We start from the raw sequence: 23,227 nt of genomic DNA, 5'->3' as shown, positions 1-23,227 counted from the left end.
AGCCCGCCTTCTGCCGGTTCCGCAGCCCGGGCCGCTCAGGGTGGGGGCTGGCGCCCAGGGGCTGTGGCCGTGGGAGCCCGGGGCGTGGCCCTCAGCCGTGGCAGGATGTGGCAGGCGCCGGAAGGAAGTGGGCGCCGGGCCGGGCGGGCGGCGCGGCCGGGAGGAACTGTGCCGAGCTGCCCGAGGGGCGGGGGTCTGTCGGGGGAGTTCGTCAGCTTGTCTGTCCTTGCTTCTAGAAGTTTCCACGCACCTGTGAGGAACCCAGCAGGAGCCAGCCGGGAGAGGAGTCCGAACCCCACGACGGTAACCGGGCCTCGGGGCGCAGGTGGGGAGGCGGCGGGGGCCCCGCAGGAGGCGGCCGCGCCTGCCCGGTGCTGTGTGTGAGGACGAGCCCAGGAGGACCGCGGGCCCGGGCCCGGCCTGCGTGCTGTCCCTGTGCCGGCCACACGGCCGCACAGGCCCCTCCCCTGGCCTGGCCGGGTGAGGTCATCGCGGGGGCAGCCCCCAGACCACCCTGGAAAGGCCCGGAGTGTGGGGGGGGGCGGCCTGCGCTGCTTGCCCCGTGGGAGTGTTTGCAGCTGGGCCGGCCCCCAGAAGTGAGGGGGGCCGCGTGTGCGCGGGGCCCACCCGGCGAGGGCGTGGGGGCCGGGCGTGGGGGCCCTGCTCGGCCCGGCCCCGGTGGCCCCGCGGCCCCAGTCAGGCACACCCCAGGAGGGGCCGGGGTGCGGGGGCAGGGCTCAGGGCGCAGGATGGTGGCAGCCACCACCCCTGCAGGGCCAGGTCCCGCGCCCTCTCAGTCCCCTCTCTGCCCACGGCGGAGCCCAGAGGGGCCATTGTGGGCGGGGCAGGGTCTCACCCAGGTGCCGCCCCCTCTGATCTGTCAGCTGCTTGACAGAGAACTCCCGCCCCCCCCCCGATGCCCAGGGCTGTGACCGGGAGAGGCCGGAGCCAGGACCCCACAGGGCGGCACCTGGGCGTGGGGGACCCCGAGCCGGGGCCAGGACCCCCACAGGGCGGCACCTGGGTGTGGGGGGCCCCCACAGGGTGGCACCTGGGCGTGGGGGGCCCCAGCCAGAGGCAGGACCCCCACAGGGCGGCACCTGGGCGTGGGGGGCCCCCCGAGCCGGAGCCAGGACCCCCACAGGGCGGCACCTGGGCATGGGGGGCCCCCGAGCCGGAGCCAGGACCCCCACAGGGCGGCACCTGGGCATGGGGGACCCCGAGCCGGAGCCAGGACCCCCACAGGGCGGCACCTGGGCATGGGGGGCCCGAGCCAGAGCCAGGACCCCACAGGGCGGCACCTGGGCATGGGGGGCCCAAGCCGGAGCCAGGACCCCACAGGGCGGCACCTGGGCGTGGGGGGCCCGAGCCGGAGCCAGGACCCCACAGGGCGGCACCTGGGCGTGGGGGGCCCGAGCCGGAGCCAGGACCCCCACAGGGTGGCACCTGGGCGTGGGGGACCCCGAGCCGGGGCCAGGACCCCCACAGGGCGGCACCTGGGTGTGGGGGGCCCCCACAGGGTGGCACCTGGGCGTGGGGGGCCCCAGCCAGAGGCAGGACCCCCACAGGGCGGCACCTGGGCGTGGGGGGCCCCCCGAGCCGGAGCCAGGACCCCCACAGGGCGGCACCTGGGCATGGGGGGCCCCCGAGCCGGAGCCAGGACCCCCACAGGGCGGCACCTGGGCATGGGGGACCCCGAGCCGGAGCCAGGACCCCCACAGGGCGGCACCTGGGCATGGGGGGCCCCCGAACCAGAGCCAGGACCCCACAGGGCGGCACCTGGGCGTGGGGGGCCCAAGCCGGAGCCAGGACCCCCACAGGGCGGCACCTGGGCGTGGGGGGCCCGAGCCGGAGCCAGGACCCCCACAGGGCGGCACCTGGGCGTGGGGGGCCCAGCAGGGCTGGGGTCCAGGCGTTGAGCCGCGTGCTAACCGCCAGGCTAGACACCGTCACCTCTGTTCCCATCAGCGGTCTCCAGCCCGCCCCGTCTCTGGGGGCCACAAGTCCCTCCTGTGGGTGTCTCGGTGGAGCCCCCACGGCGCGGCTGTCCCCCCTCCGGGGCTTCTCCAGGCCCTGGCCTCGGAGCCGCCACCTGCAGTGCCCGCGGTGCTGCCCGGGGAGCCGCTGGGTAGAGCAGGGACCGTGCGTGGCCCCGTGCCAGGTGCGCGATGGCGGCGTGGGCCACGCAGACGCACCCTCGCCCTGCGTGGAGGTCCGGCTGTGGGCAGGGCTGTCCCTCCCGGAGGCTCCTGGGAGATCCCCGCCCCGCCTTTGCCAGCTGTGGACGCTCGCGGCCCCCGACTCTGCCCCTCTGGCTCCTCCCAGGAGGGCCTGGAGACACCAGCGCCTCTCTCGGGTCCAGCCCCTGCACCCCATTGACGCCGGACCCCCGGTACTGTCGATGTTGGGGGCCGGGCCATTCCCCGAGGGGACCGCTCCGTCCACCGCGGGCTGTGAGCATGGGAGAGGGCATGGGGGCCCCACACCCACCCCGCCTGGCCACAGCTGCCGCCTTGGCCCAGCTCCGCCCCAGCGCCAGCCCGCTGACCCCTCGCGGGGGGCGCCCGGCCCCCTGGCCGTATGTGGTCTGGGTGGGCGCTGCCCCTCCTGCCTCCCCTCCCCCTCCCCCACTTCCCCTCTGGCACTTCCTCTTCTGAGGCCCCCACAGGTCCACGCTCCCTGGAGGTCTGTCTGGGGGCCACCCGCCGTCCTTCCTGCTGGGTCGCAGGGGTGGCGTTTCAGTGGCTGGGGGGGGCGAGCGGGGCTGGACGTGGGTGGGCACCTCGGGGACGGGCAGGACCTGGCCGGGGGTGTGTGGGTGGCGTCCGTCACCGGCCGGGCCGGAAGCGGAGGCTTTGCCGCAGGTGTGGGGAAGTGAAGGTGGGGGCGCCGGGGGCAGAGGACAGACACCAGAGTGCCCTCCTGAGCCGGCTCTGCCCGGAGGGTGTGGGCAGCACTGGCTCCCGGCCCCGGCTCGGGGGGCGGCCAGCAGGGCCTGGGCTGCAGCGCCCTGTCGCCCCTCCCGGGGACCAGGGCCCACCCTGCAGACCCCCCTGACCCCGAGACGCCCTGTCCACGTCAGGGTGAGGGCAAGGGCCTCCCACAGGCACCCGTGAGCGTCCCGCCTGCTGTCACTCCCCAGATGGCCACAGGAGCCAGGGCTGGGCCGGCCAGGAGCTCCATGGGGGTCTCCCACGCGGGGGCAGGGACCTGGGCCGTCCTCCCCTGCCCCCCCAGGCACAGCAGAGCTGGCTCGGAGGTGGAGCAGCCGGGACTCAGCCCGTGCCCGTATGGGGTGCCGGTGCCGTAAGCGGAGGCTTAGCCTGTACCCCGGCGCCGGCCCCTCAAATACGTTCTTAAGAGCCCGGGCCAGCACCTGAATCACCCCTGTGCTTGTGGGCCTGACGTCCCGACAGCCCCGGCCGCCCGGTCTGCACTGCTGGTCTCTCTGTGTCCCGGGTCTGGCCCAGGTCCTCACCCCCCCCATGTCCCAGGACTGGCCGGGTCCTCACTGCCCCCCACTCTGTCCCAGGTCAGGCCCGGGTCCTCACTGCCCCCCCGTCCCAGGTCAGACCCGGGTCCTCACTGCCCACCCCCTGTGTCCCAGGTCAGGCTGGGTCCTCACTGCCCCCCACTCTATCCCAGGTCAGGCCGGGTCCTCACTGCCCCCCACTCTGTCCCAGGTCAGGCCGGGTCCTCACTGCCCACCCCCTGTGTCCCAGGTCAGGCCGGGTCCTCACTGCCCCCTACTCTGTCCCAGGTCAGGCCGGGTCCTCACTGCCCCCTACTCTGTCCCAGGACTGGCCCGGGTCCTCACCCCTACTCTGTCCCAGGTCTGGGCCAAGTCCTCACCCCCCCCCCGTGTCCCAGGTCTAGCCCGGGTCCTCACCCCCACTCTGTCCCAGGTCAGGCCGGGTCCTCACCCCCCCCCCCCCGTGTCCCAGGTCAGGCCGGGTCCTCACTGCCCCCCCCCCCCCCGTGTCCCAGGTCAGGCGGGTCCTCACCCCCCGCCCCCGTGTCCCAGGTCAGGCTGTGTCCTCACCTCCCTCCCCCCCCCATCCCAGGTCAGGCCGGGTCCTCACCTCTCCCTCCCCCCCCCCCAGGTCCGCGGGCTGGGTCCTCACCCCCCCCCCCGTCCCAGGTCCGCGGGCCGGGTCCTCACCTCCCCCCCCCGTCCCCCCCCCAGGTCCGCGGGCCGGCGGCCGCCATGTCCAGCCCCTTCCTGAAGCAGGTCTTCGGCAAGGACAAGACCTTCCGCCCCAAGCGCAAGTTCGAGCCGGGCACGCAGCGCTTCGAGCTGCACAAGCGCGCGCAGGCGTCGCTGAACGCGGGGCTGGACCTGCGGCTGGCCGTGAAGCTGCCGCCCGGCGAGGACCTGCACGACTGGGTGGCCGTGCACGTGGTGGACTTCTTCAACCGCGTCAACCTGGTCTACGGCACGGTGAGCGACGGCTGCACCGAGCAGTCGTGCCCCGTCATGTCGGGCGGGCCCAGGTTCGAGTACCGCTGGCAGGACGAGCAGCGCTTCCGCAAGCCCACGGCGCTGTCGGCCCCGCGCTACGTGGACCTGCTCATGGACTGGATCGAGGCGCAGATCAACGACGAGGAGCTGTTCCCCACGAGCGTGGGTGAGCGGCAGGCGGCGGGGCGGGGCGGGGCGGGGCGGGGGAGGGGCGGGGCCGGGCAGGGGGCGGGGCCTGGTCAAGGGAGGGGCGGGGCCGGGCAGGGGGCGGGGAGAGAGAGAGGCCTGCTCATGGACTGGATCGAGGCGCAGATCAATGACGAGGAGCTGTTCCCCACGAGCGTGGGTGAGCGGCGGGCGGCGGGGCGGGGCCGGGGCGGGGAGGGGCGGGGGCGGGGCCGGGCCAGGGAGGGGCGGGGCCGGGCAGGGGGCGGGGAGAGAGAGAGGCCTGCTCATGGACTGGATCGAGGCGCAGATCAACGACGAGGAGCTGTTCCCCACGAGCGTGGGTGAGCGGCGGGCGGCGGGGTGGGGCCGGGGCGGGGCGGGGCCGGGGAGAGGGCGGGGCGGAGCAGAGGGCGGGGCCTGGTCAAGGGAGGGGCGGGGCCGGGCAGGGGGCGCGGCCTGGTCAAGGGAGGAGCGGAGCAGAGGGCGGGGCCTGGTCAAGGGAGGGGCGGGGCCGGGCAGGGGGCGCGGCCTGGTCAAGGGAGGGGGCAGAGGACGGAGAGAGAGAGGCCTGGTCAAGGGAGGGGGCAGAGGGCAGGGAGAGAGAGGCCTGGTCAAGGGAGGGGCGGGGCCAGGGCAGGGGCGGGGCCGGGCAGGGGAGAGAGACCTGATCAAGGGAGGGGCGGGGCCGGGCAGGGGGCGCGGCCTGCTCAAGGGAGGGGGCAGAGGGCAGGGAGAGAGAGGCCTGGTCAAGGGAGGGGCGGGCAGGGGCAGGACCTGGCCACGGGAGGGGCGGGGCCGGGCAGGGGGCGCGGCCTGGTCAAGAGAGGGGGCAGAGGGCGGGGAGAGAGTGGGGCCTGGTTGAGGGAGGGGCGGAGAAGAGGGCAGGGCCTGGTCAAGGGAGGGCGGGGCTGGGGAGAGGGCAGGGGCGTGGCTTGGTCAAGGGAGGGGGCAGAGGGTGGGGAGAGAGGCCTGGTCAAGGGAGGGGCGGAGCAGAGGGCGGGGCCTGGTCAGGGGCAGAGAGAGAGAGAGAGGCCTGGTCAAGGGAGGGGCGGGCAGGGGTGGGGCCGGGGAGAGGGCAGGGGCGTGGTCAAGGGAGGGCGGAGCAGAGGGCGGAGAGAGAGGCCTGGGCGGGGCGGGGCGAGGGCGGGGCCTGGCCAGGGAGGGGCGGTGCAGAGGGCGGGCCTGGTGGAGGGAGGGCGGGGCAGTGGGCGGGGCGAGGGCGGGGCGGCAGGTGGGGAGAGTGCCTCCCCTGCCCCCGCGCGGCGCCGCACTGCCCTCACAGCCTCGGGCCCCTCCCTGCCGGGGCGCCCCCCTGAGCCGAGCCTCCCCCAGGCACGCCGTTCCCCAAGAACTTCCTGCAGGCCGTGCGGAAGATCCTGTCGCGCCTCTTCCGCGTGTTCGTGCACGTGTACATCCACCACTTCGACCGCATCGCGCACTTGGGCTCCGAGGCGCACGTCAACACCTGCTACAAGCACTTCTACTACTTCGTCACTGAGTTCGGCCTCATCGACACCAAGGAGCTGGAGCCGCTGGTGAGGCGGCGGGGGCGGGGTCACGGGGAGGGGCGGGGTCACGGGGAGGGGGCAGTGCGGGGGGCGGAGTCACGGGGAGGGGGATATGCAGGGGAGGCGGAGTCACAGGGAGCTGGAGCCGCTGGTGAGGTGCCGATGGGGGGAGGGGTCACAGGGAGCTGGAGCCGCTGGTGAGGCGGCGGGGGCGGGGGGCGGGGTCACGGGGAGGGGGCGGTGCGGGGGGCGGAGTCACGGGGAGGGGGAGATGCAGGGGAGGCGGAGTCACAGGGAGCTGGAGCCGCTGGTGAGGCGGGAGCGGGGAGGCGGGGTCACGGGGAGGCGGAGTCGCGGGGAGGCGGAGTCACGGGGAGCTGGAACCGCTGGTGAGGCGGCGGGGGTGGGGTCACGGGGAGGGGGCGGGGTCACGGGGGCGGAGTCACGGGGAGGCGGAGACGCGGGGAGGCGGAGTCACGGGGAGGCGGAGACGCAGGGAGGCAGAGTCGCGGGGAGGCGGAGTCGTGGGGAGGGGGAGACGCGGGGAGGCGGAGACCTGGGGAGGGGGAGACGCGGGGAGGCGGAGTCGGGAGCCGCCTCGCACTGGGCGGCCCCGGCCCGGGTTAGCTCGGAGCGCCCGCACGGCCGACTCCCACCTCCGCCAGCTCCGGAACCCCCGGCACGCTCGGGCCCGCCTGTCCTGCGCTGTCCCCGCCCGCGCCCGCCTGCCCCGGGCTCCCGCGTCTGAGCGCCCCTCGCTCTCCACAGAAAGAGATGACCGCGCGGATGTGCCACTGAGCCCGCCGAGCCCACCGTGGGAGGGAGGCCCCGACGTGGACGCCAGCGCCGGGCTCCGGCCGCGAGGACCGCTGCTCCCGGAGGTGCGACCGGACCCGGCTGCCTCAGCCAGCGTCTCCGCGGATTCCTGCAGCCCGCCCGCCGCGTGACGCCGGAGCCGGGGGGGGGGGGGGGGGGCCCGCCCCCCAGGAAGTGCCGTGCCTGCTGTGGGCGCCCCCCAGGGACCCACCAAGTGCCATGCACACTGCCCCGTCCGCACCGCCCGCCCCAAGCCCGGCGCCTTCCGGGAACCGCGGGCTCAGCTCCCGGGACGCCGGCAGCGCGGGGCCGATGACCGGGTGTGCGTCGGGAGAGGGCCTGGGGCTGGGGCCGCCCCTGCCTCGCCCCCCCCACCCCAGACATCAGAATAAACTGCCCTCCCCCGCTGTGGCTCCCGTGGTCTGCGCCTGCGCCGGCTGACCCTCCCCCCCCCCCCCGCACTTTCCCACACAGGCCCCGGGAGGGAGGGGCCCGGGCGGCCGTGTCTGTCCCCCCCCCCCCCCCCGCTCTGCCAAGTGGGATTATTTTAAAGATTTATTTGTTTGTTTGTTTGTTTATTTATCTGAAAGAGGAGAGAGGGAAAGGTCCTCCATCCGCTGGGTCACTCCCCAGATGGCCGCAGCGGCCGGAGCTGCGCCGATCCGGAGCCAGGAGCTCCATCCGGGTCTCCCACGCGGGTGCAGGGGCCCAAGGACCTGGGCCATCGTCCACTGCCCTCCCAGGCCACAGCAGGGAGCTGGACCAGAAGTGGAGCAGCCGGGACTCGAACCTGCGTCCACGTGGGATGCAGGCAGTGCAGGCGGGGGCCCCGCCCATGTGGGCCGCCTCGCCCGGTGCTGTCACTGTGCCCCACGCCAGCCACGGGCAGCTGCGCCGTCCAGCGCTCCCAGCTCCCCGGCCTTACAGGGACAGAATTTACCTTTTTTTTTTTTTTTTGGATGTGAAATGTGGGATTCGGGGGCGGCGCTGTGGCACGCAGCTTTAACCGCCTGCCGCGCCGGCATCCCACGTGGGCGCCCGCTCCGCTTCGGGTCCGGCTCCCCGCCGATGGCCTGGGAGGGCAGCGGAGGGCGGCCCGGTGCTCGGCCCGCGCACGGGGGAGGCCTGGGAGAAGCTCCCGGCTCCCATCGGGCCCAGCCCGGCCCCGGCGGCCACTCTTCTCTGTATCCTCTCTGCGTTTCAGATAATCTTTTAGAAATTACTTAGAAGAAACGGGCCGGAGGACAGCCTCGGGGGCGGTCGGCTCTGATCGGGGTGGCCCTGAGTGCAGCCCCCGCCGCCCACCTGGGCGCGGGTCCCCGCCGCGCGCCGTCGTCCGCCAGTAGAGGGCGCAGCCGTGGGAAAGTGGCCAGGCTCCCAGCTCGTGGGCAGCAGAGGGAAGGGAGAGCCAGGTCCTCTGACCTCTAACCTCTGACCTTCTGCGGTGTTTGCTGGGGACGGAGCGCTCCCATCTGCGGCCTGCGGCGGCGGGGGTCAGGGGGGCTGTTGCCCAAGCCGGGAGCTGGGCGCTGCAGCCGGGACTCGCGGGGGCCCGACCACTCGGCGGCCGCTGCCTCCCGGGTCGACACCAGCAGGAAGCCGGGGTCCGGGGCTGAGACCTGCTCCCCGCCAAGAAGCGGGTGGCGCGCGGAAAAATACCCCCCCCAGGCCGCTCGTGGCAGAGCTGTGCAGTGACCACACGGCCACTGGCCGGGGAGCTGGGCCGGCTCCGGGCCACACGGGAGGGGTCCCCACTGCAGCTCACGCCCCCAGCCCCGCCTTCCTCCGATGGTGACACGGCCCGCGGGGTTACTGGGCGGGGCTGCCCTCAGCTCCCGTGGGAGCACCCACGCTGCGTCCCCACCCGCTCCCGCACACGCCGACACACGGCGGACTCACGCCGGCTCTTTCTCTGGGTGGGCTGCTGCGTACCTGGGCCCACCCACTGTGGCAGCCAGACGTGGCCCCGTGGCCCCTGTCCTCCCTGGGCCACGGGCCCTGTGTCACCTGGACGCCACGCTCTGTCCCCGTGGGGTCGTCACGAGCGCGTGGGGGGTCAGGGGCTCGGCTGTGGCTCTCAGGATTTGTCCCCGCCCCCAGGAGCAGCGCCCCCCCGCAGCCCCCGGCCCCTGGCGAGCAGCCCTCCCCCCTTCCTGTGCCTGTGGACGCCCCTGTCCTGGCCGCTTCCTGTTGGTGGTGCCCCACGCTGTGTGCATGGACCGAGCGAGCCATCCGGGGTCCCCCACGCCGCGGCCCCGGTCCTTACGGGCCAGGACACAGCCCAGGGTCACTGTCACCTGCCGTGGCCGCGGGGCTGACTGCCCAGCGAGGCCACAGAACGGGGTCCCGTCCCCGCCTCAGGGCCCGGCCCTCGTCAGGTGGACGCAGGACACCGGGGCCCAGGGAACCAGCACCGGCTGGGGGGGCCCTGAGCCGGCTTCCGCGGGGCTGGGGCCAAGGCGTCTTCCAGAACCTTCTGCCCCCACACGGAAGCTGTGTCCCGGGAGGCACTCGCTGCCCTGCCCCCTCCCTGTCTGTGGGTCTGGGGTCCACTCTCCAGCCCCGCCTCCTCCCTGTCTGCGGGTCTGGGATCCACTCTCCAGCCCCGCCCCCTCCCTGTCTGCGGGTCTGGGGTCCACTCTCCAGCCCCGCCCCCTCCCTGTCTGCGGGTCTGGGGTCCACTCTCCAGCCCCGCCCCCTCCCTGTCTGCGGGTCTGGGGTCCACTCTCCAGCCCCGCCCCCTCCCTGTCTGCGGGTCTGGGGTCCACTCTCCAGCCCCGCCCCCTCCCTGTCTGCGGGTCTGGGGTCCACTCTCCAGCCCCGCCCCCTCCCTGTCTGCGGGTCTGGGGTCCACTCTCCAGCCCCGCCCCCTTCCTGTCTGGGGTCTCAGGGTCCCTGCATGGGGGGGGCCGGCAGGGGACAGGTAGGACGCCGGGGGCCCAGGGGGGCTTCTGGCCAGAGAACAGCCCTGGGGGAGGCAGGTGCCCGAGGTGTGGGTGCCAGGGAGGGAGGCTACAGTCACTGCCGGCCCGGGTGGGCAGGGAGGGGAGCGTCGCCCCCCCACGCCCCCTGGATCCAGTCCAGCAGGTCTGGGGGTCCCGCCAATGTCACCTGGGGGGCTGGCGCTGAGGCCTGGGCTGGAAGGAGAAGGAGGCAGTGTGGGGCCCCTGGGGAGGACAAGAGCTGAGCGAGCCGAAGGAACCACCAGGGAAAAAATCAAAGTAAAAGGCAAGTGTAGGGCTTGGAACGCCCCCCGAGGGATTCCGGGGCCAGGCCCGGGTTCCCCTGGGAGGGCGGGCAGACGGACGGGCGCAGGGTCCGCGCGCCAAGCCACCCTCCCCGGCACGAGCCTGGAACGCTGGCTGCAGGGTTGGGACGTGGCAGGGGTCAGCAGGTGAGAGGTCTTGGCGGGGCCGCCTGGGAGTGGACAGCAGCGCTCGCTGGGGCGGGACTTGTGCTGGGGCCAGTGCCCTGGGCCCAGTCCTCGGGGGCCTGTCCCTCCGACCCCCGGCAGGTGCGGGGGTACAGAAGATTCTTGGCAAGTCCCCTAGGAAACTGAGTCTCCCCAGAGTCACACAGCCGGGCAGAAGAAGAGACAGGGCTCGGCACGGCTCGCCGACCCCAACCTCAGGTCGGCGCCCTCTGCCCTCGGCCAGCAGCGCCGGTGACCCCAGACCCAGGCCTCTGCTGACAACCTGGAGGTAAGCAATGCACGGCCCCTTTAAGAGAGGCGCGGCCCTCCTCACGCGGCCCCGACAACAACAGTCCCATTGGCTGGAGCGCGGGCCCTGGCCACGCCCTTCTCGAGCGGCCTCTGGGATCCTATTGGTCCGTCATTCTGGCCTCGGCTCACGCCCTCAGAGCCCGGGCTCGGCGCCAGGCTCGTGACGCACACTCGTTACCTCGGCAACCGCCCCCGCCCCCGGGGCCAGGGTTCCGGGTCCGCCGGCCAGGGCGCAGGCGCGATGTCCCTGAGGGCGCGGGTGCCCAGGGCGCAGGCGCGCGGTCCCTGATCCGCGACCGCAGCCTGCGGTGGCCCCCGGGTCCCTCGTGCGCCCGTCCTGGCCGGGGTGGAGGGCGACGGGCGGCCCAGAGGCCCGACAGCCCGGGAGAGGAGGCGCCCTGGGGTCTCTGGGGGGAGCCGGCGCGGCGTGGGCTCGGGCCTGTTGCCCAGGGTGGCCCGCGTGCCTGTCGTCCGGGCCTGGACACTGGGCGCCCGGGTTCCTCGGGGCCTGGTCGCGGTCACTGGGGCAGGCTGGTGACCTTTGGCCGTGGTGCTGCCCCGACTAAGGAGGCCCCACAGCTGCCCAGCACTGGCAGCTCCTGGCCACGCCCCTCCCTCCCCGCCCCCAGCGAGGACAGCGCGGCCCTGGCCCTGGCCCTGGCCCTGGCCGAGCCGCTGGGATGTGGCCTGTGAGTCAGCCAGCAGGACGGGACTCTTACGGCCACTTGCATCAGATGTCCCTGCCAGCGGGGAGGGAGGCCACGCCCCTGCCGAGCCCCTTGCTTATCAGGGGCCCTAGTGGGATGGGGGGGCAGGGGCCGGGCTGCACCTGGTCCCACTGGCCCTGGGCCCTGGGCGCTCCTCCCGCACCAGGTCTGAGCCCTGCCCGAGGCTCGGGAGCCGGCTCCGAGCAGGGCACGGGCTGGGGAGGGCGCTCAGGGTCACGCCCCCACGCCTCCGTCTCCCCGCCCTGCTTCTGCACACGCGAGACGCCAGCTTTGCTGGGCCGCTGTGACCCCTGGTGGGGCCGGCGCACACGGTGCCGGTAGCCCAGAGCAGTCACCGACACCGGGGTCAGTTTGAAAGGCAGAGAGAGACTGACAGGGCTGCCCCGCGCTGGGTCACTCCCCAGGCGCCCGCAGCAGCCAGGGCTGGGCCAGGCCGGAGCTGGGGGCTCCATCTGGGTCTCCCACCGTGGTGACGGAGCCCCCGGGGTCCCAGCCAGACCCACGGAGGAGAGGTCGAGTGAGCCCCGACCCCCCAGCTCAAAACCAAAGGCCCAGGGCCAGGGAGGGGCCGGAGGGCCAGGAGGTCTCTCTGAGCAGCAGGTGCTGAGGCTGGCCACGCCCCTCCAGGCCCGGGCAGGTGGGACTAGGACCTGCGCCTCTGGGAGGAGGCCGGGGGCACGGCCATCCCTGGGGTAGGCCCTGGGCCGATGCTGGAGCCCCCAGGGGCGGCTGTGCGTGGGGACCCCTTTCCAGGTGCTGTGAGCCCTGGCCTGTGGGGTGGGACAGCAGGTGCTGGCTGGGGGCTCCCCGCGCCTTCAACTGGCGAAGACTAGTGGTGGCCCGGGGCTGAGAGGGGCCCTGAGCCCCCGCGCCTGCTCACCCAGGCCCCACCCCTCGCCCGCCCCTACACCCCATCTGCAAGGCCGGGGTGGGCGGGGTCAAGGGGCCCGGTCCTGACACCTGCTCCCCAGGCTGCAGGGCCGGGGCCACCCGAGTCGGAAGCAATGGGGCTGAGCCTGGGTGGGGGGGAACTGCCCCCCCCCCCCCCGCTGAGACCCCAGGACAGAAAGCCAGGACTGAGCCTAGAAGGGGGCCCGGAGGGTTCCTGGGGAGAGACGGCCGCCCTGGGAGACGGGGCAGGGCAGGTGCCCGGCCGCGTGCCGCTTCAGGTGTGGGGTGTCCGCGGCCAGGCTGGGGTCCGGCGGCCGCAGGGGCGGGAGGGAAGCGAGGGAAGGAAGAGGGTGGAGGGCGGGGGCGAGCCAGGACCTGCGCCCCGCCCCGCTTCCTGTTTGTCCGTTTTGGGGCCAGCACCTCCCGGGAGCTCCTCCCGCCACAGGTCCTCTCCCAGGCTGCCCCGCAGACCCCCTGCGGGGGTCTCCACGGGTCCGGCGTCCATGCACCCATGGACAACAAGGGTGTGTGCACGCGTGCGCCCGGGACGTGCCCTGGAGCCCCTCCCAGCCCCCACACCAATGCCTGCCCCCGCGTCCTGACACACGGGGCTTGGCTGCCCCCCGCCCGGGCGCAAGCAGAGGACTCCGCGATTCAGGGGAGCCCTGTGCTGTCGCGACCGGGGGTGCTCCTGGCGTGGGGTGGGAGGGGCCAGGACGAAGCCAGGAGCTCCACCCGGGGACCCCCGTGGGCGCAGGGGCCATCAGCAGGGGGCAGCATCGGAAGTCGAGCAGCCGGGACTGGAACCAGCGCCCAGCACACCATGACGGGCCGCGGGGACAGACAGGGAGGGGGCTGGGAGGATGTGGCCCCCGGGCCAGGGCTGCGGCCATGACCTCAAACGTGGCTCAGAGAATGCTTGTGTGCAGCCCCCCCCCTCCAGCTCACAGGCCTCCACACAGCACGCGTCTGCACATGCGCGTCCGGCCAGCACCCGCCCACGCCCTCGCGGTGTGGCTGTCCCCGGGGCGAGGCAGCGGCCCCACTGCACGCAGACCCCCAGGGGACCAGCGCGGCAGGGAGGGGAGGGGAGGACACTGGAGGGAGGGGTCACTCCCGGGCAGGGCCAGCAGCACTGACCACCGCCTCACACACACACCACCAACGGCCCCAGGGTGGACGAGGCCCCTGTGGCCTGGGGGGAGGGGCAGCAGGTGCGTGGAGGCCGCTCCTGTGGAGTGGAAGGCGTTCACCAGTATAGGGATGCGCCATGGAAGATTCTGGAAGGGTGGGCGGGGCGGCAGCCGAGGGGCGGGGCTCCCCGTCTTGGAAGTCAGGGTTTGCTGGGGTGGGATGGTCGCCCCCTCCCTGGCCCCCCGCGCCCACCCCCAGGGCTCCTGCCCAGCCAGGCTGCCAGGCCCCGGGCAGCTGAGCCAGATTCGGGGGACCGGCAGTGGGAGCCGTGGCAGGTGCAGAGCGAGGCGTCGCTGAGAGAGGGAGCAGATCCAGGACCTTGCCGACGGGCCGGGGGACGGCCAGAAAGGGGACCATATGGCAGGAGCCGGCTCAGCGCCAAGGTCCCGCCGCCGCCAGGGCCAGGAGGCCAGGGGAGGTGGACCACGGACCCGAGCGCTGAGCGCCGCACTGCGCAGGCGCGCGCCAGGAAGTCGGGCCCAGCCTGCCCCCAGGACGCGCAGCCGCACTCGGCACCTGGGCAGGCCCCGCCCCTCGAGTCTCACCCCTTCCCTCGCGGGGGCGTGGCCGAGGCGTGTCCTGCGTCGGGGGGCGGGACCTGGCCGGGGTCGGGCCTATAAAAGCGGCGGCGGCGGCGGCGCGCCCGGCTCCTCTCGGCGGCGGCGGCCCAGACGGGGGAGTCCCGCGGTGGCGGCGGTGGCGGCGCTGTTCCCCGCGCGGTCCGCGGAGCGGGGTCCGGGCTGCGCGACGTCGGGCGGCGGCGGCGGCACTGCGGCCCCGGCCCGAGCCCGACTCCGGTGAGTGCGGCCCGCGGGCCCCGGGGCCCCCGACCCGGGCGCGGGCAGAGGGGCCCGGCGGAGCCCTCGCCGCCCCCGGCTGGCCGGGCGCCGCCGCTCACCGCGTCCCTTTGTCTGCTCCCGCCCTCAGGGTCCGGTCCCCGGCCGCCCCCCGCCCGCGGGCCGCCCCCCGGGCCCTGCGTCCCCTCCCCCGCCGGCGGGGCCCGGACAGAAGATGGTGCACCGGAAAACAGCCGACGTCCAGCGCTTCCACCGTTCGTTCAAGGTGAGGCCGGGGTCGGCCCCGACGCGGAGGGCGCCGGTGTGTGCGAGGGGGGGTCCCCAGGCTGCAGCCGCGGCGTCGAACCCCAGCGGGGCCCGCGGTGTGCCCGCCCGCGGGGCCCCTGGCTCTGTGTGTCCGGCAGGCGCCGGGCGGGCGAGCGCCCTGGGGAGGGGTCTGCAGGGCCTGTGGGTCCCTCGGTCGGGATCCGGCCGGGCCGCGTGACCCCCGCGAGCCCCGGCCCGTGCGGCCCCGGTGGGGAGGGGCCCGCCCTGCGTGCGGCCTCCCTGGGGTCGCGGCCCCCCGCTCCCGCCGCGGGCCGTGCGGTGCGGTGGGGGGCGCGTTGCGCCCCCGCAGCCCGCACCCCCCGCACCCCGGCCCGCGGGCCGCTTCCTGTCGGGGCGGGAAGTTGGGCCGGCGCCCCGGCCGGTCTCACATGAGCGGCGGGGCGGGGCGGGGCGGGAGGGCAGGTGCCGGGCAGGGGCCCCGCGGGGCGGCCCGGGGACGCGGTGATGTCAGCTCCCGCCCCGCCCGCGGCCGGTTATGTAATGGCTCCCGGCTTCGCGGGACGCGACCTGTTGCGGGTGCAGGCGGCGGGACGTGAGTGCGCGCGCGTGTACATATGTGTACATGTGTGTGCGCGTGTGTGCTCATATGTGTACGTGAGTGTGCTCATGTGTGTGCGCGTGAGTGTGTACATGTGTGTGGGTGCGCGAGTGTGTGCTCATGAGTGTGTACGTGTGTACATGTGAGTGTGCATGTGTGCGCAAGTGACTACATGTTTGTACACGTGTGTGCACGTGTGTACATGAGTGTGAGTGTGCACATGTATGAGTGCATGTGTGTGCTCATGTGTGTGCGTGTGTGAATGCATGTGAGTGTGTGAGTGGTTACGTGTGTACGTTTGTACATGTGAGTGCGTGTGAGAGTGTGCACGTGTGAGTTTGTGAATTTGCGGGTGCGGGTGACTGCACGTGTGTATAAATCTGTGTGCACATGTGAGGGTGACACGTGTGTGCATTTATGTGTGCGTGTGCCTGCATGTGTGTGCGGGTGACTGTGGTGTGTGTACATGAGTGTGTGTGTCTCTGTGTGTGTGAGTGTGTGTGTGTGCACGCGCAGGTGGAGGGGGGGCGGGGGGGAGTGGCCAGAACCTCAGGCCCCGCCCAGCCGGTGTCCCCAGGGGCCATCCTGGCTGTGGCCTTGGCCTTGGCGGGTCCCGGGGCTCTGGGTGGGCCTGCGACGCTCCCTGGCGTGGTCTCCCCTGGGGGGGGGCGGGAGCCCAGGCGGGGTCAGTGCGGGGTGGGGCTGCGCCCCCCGCCAGGCCCGCCCACACCCCGGCGCCACGCAGACTGCCCGGAGCAGACGGAGCCGCCCAGGACGGGGAGCCCTGATGGGCCGCCCTCCCGCCGCCGGGGTTCCCCTCGCGACACCTGCTTCAGGGCGAGACAGTGGGAGCCCCGTGGGCGCCGGCCGAGCCCGCGGTGCCGCCGGTCCCGGCCCCTGGACGGGCGCAGGCGCTCAGCCAGGCCTGGGCAGCCGCGCCGGCTCAGCCACGGCCCCCCGGCTCTGGGGCGGGCGAGCGCCAGCCGTGGCCGATCCCTGCCCGAGCCTCGTGGCCCCCTTGCTGTGGCCGGCCGGGGCCGCCTCGGTGCGGGGAGCCGCAGGTGCCGTGCCGGCCTCCCGCCACCCTGCGGGCTCGCTCCCTCCCACGGCCCAGGCCTGAGCACGGGCGGCCCTCAGGTCTCCCCCTGCAGGACCACCTGCCGTCCACCGCGCCCCGCGGCCTGCAGGCCCCCGGGGGTGAGCCCGCCCCGGCTCACGCGGGGCTGCGCCGGCCTCGCCCGGTCAGGGCCGGGGACCCGCGGGGGCTTGGGCTTGGCCGCAGGGGCCGTGGGGCCTGGGCAGCGCGGCCTGGCCGCCCCGGGCGCCAGCGCCGGTCCCCAGGGCTGTGAGGCGCTGTCTGCCGAGTCAGCAGCTGTGGCGGGGTTGGCGGGGGCTGCCCGCCCCGAGCTGGACGGAGCTGGACGGAGCTGGACGGAGCTGGACGGAGCGGGCGGTCCGGGCCGCCACAGGCACGCGCGGAGGTGTGGACGCGGCCCGGCCCTCGTCAGACCAGGGCTCCCCAGGCGGGGAGGAGGGGGCGCTGAGGGCCATGCCCGGGGTCACCGGCGGGGCCGGCCCGGGAGGCCGTGGGAAAGCAGGCCCGGCCGCCCGGCGGGAGCCCCGCCCGGTGACTCACCCCTCCTCCTGCCCCGTCCCTTTGATGTCCCGGCTGCGCGTGGTCAGCCGGCCGTGCAGGCTGCCCCATTCTGGGGTGAGCAGACCCAGGCCAGAGCCCAGCCCCGGCCCTGGCGGCACCCCCAGGCATGGCGGCCTTGCGTGGGCCCCAGGCTCGGCCCAGTGTCCCCGCGGGAGCAGGGTACCCCCAGGGTGATGCGTGGGTCCGGGAGCCCCTGGTGCCACCGCTGCCTGGGGGGCGGGGCCTGGTCTCAGGGTCCCAGCCTGGGTGAGGGGGCGGGGCCTGGTCTCAGGGTCCCAGCCTGGGCGAGGGGGCGGGGCCTGGTCTCAGGGTCCCAGCCTGGGTGAGGGGGCGGGGCCTGGTCTCAGGTCTCAGCCTGGGTGAGGGGCAGGGCCTGGTCTCAGGGTCCCAGCCTGGGTGAGGGGCGGGGCCTGGTCTCAGGGTCCCAGCCCGGGCGAGGGGGCGGGGCCTGGTCTCAGGTCTCAGCCTGGGTGAGGGGCGGGGCCTGGTCTCAGGGTCCCAGCCTGGGCGAGGGGGCGGGGCCTGGCCTCAGGGTCCCAGCCTGGGTGAGGGGCGGGGCCTGGTCTCAGGGTCCCAGCCTGGGTGAGGGGGCGGGGCCTGGTCTCAGGTCTCAGCCTGGGTGAGGGGCAGGGCCTGGTCTCAGGGTCCCAGCCTGGGCGAGGGGGCGGGGCCTGAGCGCGCTGTCCCCCCCCCCGCAGGCACAGGACCCTTTGGAGCTGGCCTTGTCCCTAGAGCAGGCCCACCTGGGGGACACGGACTGCAGCCCGGAGCTCGAGGCCCGCCCCGGTGAGCGGCAGGGCGGGGGGTGGGCGAGAGCGGGGGGCGAGGCCGGGGGCGCCCTGCTGACCCCCTGCTGACCCCCGTCTGGCCGTCGGCACAGACATGCCCGCCAGCCAGCCCATCGACATCCCGGACGCCAAGAAGAGGGGCAAGAAGAAGAAACGGGGCCGCGCCACCGACAGCTTCTCGGGCAGGTTCGAAGGTGAGCGCCGGTGCGTGAGTGTGAGTGTGCAGGGCGTGTGTGTGTGCACAGGGGTGTGTGTGCGCCGGGTGATTGTGAGTGTGTGCACGGGGTGTGTGTGTGCAGTGTGTGTGCACGGGGGTGTGTGCATGCCGGGTGATTGTGTGTGCACAGGGGTGTGCGTGCATACGGGTGTGTGTGTACAGGGGTGCATGAGTGTGCAGTGTGTGTGCACGGGGTGTGTGTGTGCACGGTGTGTGTGTGCAGTGTGTGTGTGTGCCGGGTGATTGTGAGTGTGCACGGGGTGTGTGTGCACAGTGTGAGTGTGTGTGTGCGCCGGGTGTGCACTGGGGGCCCAGGCCCTCACGGCCCCGCTGCCCCCAGACGTCTACCAGCTGCAGGAGGACGTGCTGGGGGAGGGCGCCCACGCCCGCGTGCAGACTTGCGTCAACCTCATCACCAACCAGGAGTACGCGGTCAAGGTGAGGGCTGGCCCCCCCCGCCCAGGTGGCCAGGCTGGGGCTGGGGTCGGAGGCCGCGCGGGCCGGCTGCCCCAGGGTGAGCCCGGCAGAGGGGGCAGCACGGGCAGCAGGCCCGGGCCCACTGCTGCCCGCCCAGGCCCTGGCCCGCCCGTGCCCCGAGACCGCCCGCGCTCCCTCCAGGCTCCCTGGGAAACCGCACCTGGTGCTCCCTGGCACGAGGGCCGGGCGTGGCCTGGGCAGCCCCCGCCCCCGGGCAGGAAGGCGTGGTCCCGGCCCGCACGGGTGGGGGTGCGGCCGGCGTCCTCCGCGCCCTCCTGGCCAGCGGCCTCGCTCTGTCCGTGTAGCGCGTGTAGGGAAACGGGCTGGGGGCCTCCTGGCTGCCTCTCCGGGAGGTGGCACCCGGGCCGGTGGGGCTCGGGGGCTCGGACCCCAGCTGGGACCCCGGGAGGCTCCCGCCAGCGGGGAGGGACCCTGCTGTGTCCCCAGGGGCTGGCTCGCGGCCCAGGCCGCCTCTGCCCTCCCTGGCACAGGTGTGTTTGTCACGGAACAGAACAGAGCGCCGGGCAGGGTGCCCTGGGCACGAGTGGCCGCCCAGCCAGGACGGGCTGGAATGTCCAGCCCGGGAAGCCAACCCCAGTGCGGCCTGGGAGTCAGCAGGCGCCTGCCCGGCGCTGTGGCCCGGGGCGGGACAGGACGGGGCCGCAGAGACCGAGGCTGGCTTCCCGGGGCGGCCGGGCAGCTCTCAGGGTCAGCCCCCGGGGGCGGGGGACGGCGGCTGCCCAGGCTGGCACAGAGCCAGGGGCAGGGCGGGGGCAGCAGCCGCAGGGCCAGAGCAAAGTGGCCGGGCTGGCCGCCAGGTGCCACGAGGCCGCCGGTTCCTGGGTCACGTGGGGCTGAGCCACCTGACTGCGGGGGGGGGGCACAGAAGCCTCTGGACCCGCGGAGGGGTGGGCGCGCCTGCCGACGCCGCAGTTCTGGCCTCCAGCGAGCCCCGCGCCCCCTCGACCGCTGCCGAATGGAGGGCAAAGGTCGCGCTGAGTCTCCGGCCGGCCCCGGGCAGCCCGCTGACCGCCAGTGTCCCCCCCATCTGCCACTGTCCCCCGCTGACCGCCAGTGCCCCCGCTGACCGCCGCTGTCCCCCCAGGACCACCAGTGTCCCCCGCTGACCACCAGTGCCCCCGCTGACCGCTGCTGTCCCCCCAGGACCACCAGTGTCCCCCGCTGACCAGTGTCCCCCGCCCGTGCAGATCATCGAGAAGCAGCCGGGCCACATCCGGAGCCGGGTCTTCCGGGAGGTGGAGATGCTGTACCAGTGCCAGGGACACAGGTGGGCCCCCCCCCACAGGGACACAGGGCGCCCCCCCCCAGGGACACAGGTAGGGGCGCCCCCCACCAGGCGGCACAGGTAGGGCGCTTGCCCCTCCCCCAGGGACACAGGGCGCCCTCGCCCCTCCCCCAGAGACAGAGGGCGCCCTCGCCCCTCCCCCAGGGACACAGGTAGGGGGCACCTCCCCGCCCAGGGACACAGGTAGGGCACCCCCTAGGCGGCACAGGTAGGGCGCTTGCCCCTCCCCCAGGGATACAGGTAGGCGCCCCCCAGGCGGTACAGGGCGCCCTCGCCCCTCCCCCAGGGACACAGGCAGGCCCCCCCAGGCGGCACGGGGGGGGGCAGGGCCTCAGGGGCCTCAACTCCTCCCCCAGAAACGTTCTGGAGCTGATCGAGTTCTTCGAGGAAGAGGACCGCTTCTACCTGGTGTTTGAGAAGATGCGGGGCGGTAGGCGGGGCCGGGGGGCGGTGGGTGGGGCCGGGGGCGTGGCGGGGCGTGGCCGTCGGGGCGGGGGGGTGGGCGGGGCGCTGACCGCCGCGTCCCACAGGCTCCATCCTGAACCACATCCACCAGCGGCGGCACTTCAACGAGCTGGAGGCCAGCGTGGTGGTGCAGGACGTGGCCAGCGCCCTGGACTTCCTGCATAACAAAGGTGCGCGCCTCCGCTGCCCCGGGCCGCGCCCACGGGGCGTGGCCGCCGCGCCCTGACCCCGCCCCTCTGCCCGCCCCCAGGCATCGCCCACAGGGACCTGAAGCCCGAGAACATCCTGTGTGAGCACCCCGACCAGGTGAGCCGGCCGCAGGGTGGTGAGCCGCGCGCGCGGGCCTGCGTCCCGGGCTCTCACCGCCCCGCCCGCCCGCCCGCCCGCCCGCCAGGTGTCCCCCGTGAAGATCTGCGACTTCGACCTGGGCAGCGGCATCAAACTGAACGGGGACTGCTCGCCCATCTCCACCCCGGAGCTGCTCACCCCGGTGAGGGCCCGCGGCGCCGGGCTTCGGGGACCGTGCGGTTGCGCAACCCGCAGGTGCCCCGGCCGGTCCTGCCGCTCGGGCGCGGAGCTGGGGCTTCCGCTTAGCAACAGCGGCTGATTGGCCGGGCGGGGCGGGGGGCGGGGCGGGGGGCGGGGCGGGCCCACGGCAGCACCTGCCGACTGGGCGGGGCCGAGCAGGCTCGCAACAGCAGCTGCTGATTGGTTGGGCGGAGCAGAGGGGGCGGGGCGGGCCGGGCGGGTCCGTGGCACCTGCTGACGGGGCGGGGCGCTCCCGGCTTCTGGTCTCTGATTGGCGGGGCGCCGCGGCAGCCACTGACCCCGCCCGCGCGCGCTTGCGCAGTGCGGCTCGGCTGAGTACATGGCCCCGGAGGTGGTGGAGGCGTTCAGCGAGGAAGCGAGCATCTACGACAAGCGCTGCGACCTGTGGAGCCTGGGCGTCATCCTCTACATCCTGCTCAGCGGCTACCCGCCCTTCGTGGGCCGCTGCGGCAGCGACTGCGGCTGGGACCGCGGCGAGGCCTGCCCGGCCTGCCAGGTGCGCGGGGGCGGGGCGGGGGCGGTGTGCGTGGGGCGGGGCAGTGATGGGGGCGGGGCTGGCGGCAGGGCGGGGGTGGGGCAGGGGTGTGCGCGGGGGCGGGGCTGGCGGGGCGGGGCGGGGCTGGCGGCGGGGCAGCGATGGGGCGGGGCTGGGGACAGTGTGCGCGGGGCGGGGCGGGGCTGGCGGCGGGGCAGCGATGGGGCGGGGCGGGGCTGGGTCCATGTGGGGGCGGGGCTGGCGGCGCGGCAGGGGTCCGCCCCGGCCGCTCAGCCCCGCCCTCTGCGCCCCCAGAGCATGTTGTTCGAGAGCATCCAGCAGGGCAAGTACGAGTTCCCCGACAAGGACTGGGCGCACATCTCGCTCGCCGCCAAAGACCTCATCTCCAAGCTGCTGGTGCGGGACGCCAAGCAGCGGCTGAGCGCCGCGCAGGTCCTGCAGCACCCGTGGGTGCAGGGGGTGAGGACGCGGGCCGGGCGGGCGTGGCGGGGCGGGGTGGGGCCGTGTGTCCTGCAGCCGCTGTCGCAGCCTGGCCTGGAGATGGGGGCAGGTGGGGGCTCGGCCTGGCCCTGGGGGGCAGGTGGGGGCGGGGCGGGGGCTCGGCCTGGCCCTGGGACCCCGGGATGGCCCGCGGTCCACTGTTGCAGCCTGGCCTGGAGATGGGGGGCAGGGTGGGGGCGGGGCCTGGCCCTGGGACCCCGGGATGGCCCGCGGTCCACCAGCCTGGCCTGGAGATGGGGGACAGGATGGGGGCTCGGCCTGGCCCTGGGGGGCAGGTGGGGGCGGGGCGGGGGCTCGGCCTGGCCCTGGGACCCCGGGGTGCGCCGCGGCCCGCTGTCGAGCCCCTCCCGTCTCCTTGCAGTGCGCCCCCGAGAACACCCTGCCCACGCCCATGGTCCTGCAGAGGTGAGAGCCGCTCTGGGCCGCAGGGGCTGGGGGCGTGGCGGGGCGGGGGCGGTGGGCCGCAGGGGCTGGGGGCGGGGCGGGGCCTCCGGGGACCCTCCCTGAGCGCCGCCCCGCCCCGCCCCCGCAGGAACAGCTGTGCCAAAGATCTCACGTCGTTCGCGGCCGAGGCCATGGCGGTGAACCGGCAGCTGGCCCAGCGCGAGGACGCGGCCGAGGCGGCCCCGCCCGTGGTCATCCGAGCTACCTCACGCTGCCTGCCGCTGTCGCCGCCCTCCGAGTCCCAGCTGGCCCAGCGGCGGCAGCGCGCCAGCCCGGCGGCCGGCGTGGTGCTGGTGGGCGACCGCGGCTGAGCCGAGCTGCGGGCCGGCGGTGTGTGTTTGTAGGATTTTGCTGTTGGGTTTGCCCCTTTTCCCGTTTCTCCCCGCCTCGCACCCCGTTTCCCCTTTCCACGGTGTCAAAGCCAGCCGCGCCGGCGAGAGCAAGGGCGCCTACTGTGAAGCCCCGCCCCCGGCCGCCCCCGGCCGCCCCCAGGTGGATGGGACGGTGGCCCCGGGCCTGGTCGGGGCGGCGCCCCCGCTGCCCGCCCTCAGCCCCCGGCCGCCTGGTCCCGGGAGAGTTGACAATCCAGGCTTCCTCCGAGGCCCCTGACCTTGACCTTGACCTTAAACTGCAGCTGACCTTGGGGACTCCCACCCCCACCCTGCCCGGGGCCGCCCCGCGGTGGAGGGTGTGGACAGCCGCCTGTCAGCGACACGGGGGCCCCGCAGTGCCCCTTCTCAGGGCTCCGTCTGACCGCGGCCACGTCCGGCCCGGGCCCCACGGGCAGCTGCGCGCTGTCCACCTTCAGGAAAATCGGCCTCGGCCTGGGCCGCCCCGGGAGTGCAGGGCCCCCCAGCCGGGGCGGCCGGCCGCGGACCGCGGTGAAAACTATGCAATCCGAGCTCCCCGCTGCGCGTGCGCGGTCCGGGTCGGCCGTCGTGTTTAGTTTTAAAAAAAAAACACCAACAAAAAAAAAAAGCAAAACCAGGAGACCTGGGCTGACTTGGCGTCCCTGTTGTCGGTACTTGAGCGTCGGCGGGCCTGGCCGGCGGCCCGCGGAGCCGGGCGGAGGAGGCCGAGGGTCGGACGCCCGGCACGGCGGGGACCGAGCACTTTACCGCGCGGGCTTTTGTATCCGTTTTGTACGCATTTAATAAAAGTCAACGCAAACCTG

General features: G+C 74.5%; 2 protein-coding genes across 5 annotated transcripts in view; both read left to right on the top strand.

The window, feature by feature from the left end:
* Positions 1 to 7,361, top strand: part of MOB3A (MOB kinase activator 3A) — an 11,236-nt gene extending 3,875 nt beyond the window's left edge. For 2 of the 4 annotated variants that reach the window (XM_051830682.2, XM_070058540.1), the window contains exons 2-5: positions 237 to 303; positions 4,187 to 4,628; positions 5,963 to 6,165; positions 6,907 to 7,361. In XM_051830682.2, the coding sequence (XP_051686642.2) occupies positions 4,208 to 4,628; positions 5,963 to 6,165; positions 6,907 to 6,936 (654 nt within the window). In that variant the 5' untranslated portion in view covers positions 237 to 303; positions 4,187 to 4,207 and the 3' untranslated portion in view covers positions 6,937 to 7,361. Of the gene's footprint in view, positions 1 to 236; positions 326 to 4,186; positions 4,629 to 5,962; positions 6,166 to 6,906 lie in introns of those variants that run through there. The other 2 variants (XM_051830680.2, XM_070058541.1) reach the window with 2 other exon arrangements.
* Positions 7,362 to 14,140: 6,779 nt separating this feature from the next.
* MKNK2 (MAPK interacting serine/threonine kinase 2) lies at positions 14,141 to 23,227 on the top strand. Its single transcript, XM_051830683.2, has 14 exons — positions 14,141 to 14,288; positions 14,419 to 14,553; positions 17,509 to 17,596; positions 17,691 to 17,792; positions 18,156 to 18,253; positions 19,501 to 19,580; positions 19,955 to 20,028; positions 20,129 to 20,233; positions 20,314 to 20,369; positions 20,458 to 20,553; positions 20,914 to 21,108; positions 21,403 to 21,567; positions 21,971 to 22,014; positions 22,142 to 23,227. Exons 2-14 carry the CDS (start codon positions 14,503 to 14,505, stop codon positions 22,362 to 22,364), a joined length of 1,377 nt encoding a protein of 458 aa, XP_051686643.2. The 5' UTR covers positions 14,141 to 14,288; positions 14,419 to 14,502; the 3' UTR covers positions 22,365 to 23,227.

Source organism: Oryctolagus cuniculus, chromosome 16 (genome assembly GCF_964237555.1).
Source record: "Oryctolagus cuniculus chromosome 16, mOryCun1.1, whole genome shotgun sequence".
In the NCBI taxonomy this organism is placed as follows: Eukaryota; Metazoa; Chordata; class Mammalia; order Lagomorpha; family Leporidae; genus Oryctolagus; species Oryctolagus cuniculus.
This window is presented reverse-complemented; position numbering and strand designations above follow the sequence as displayed.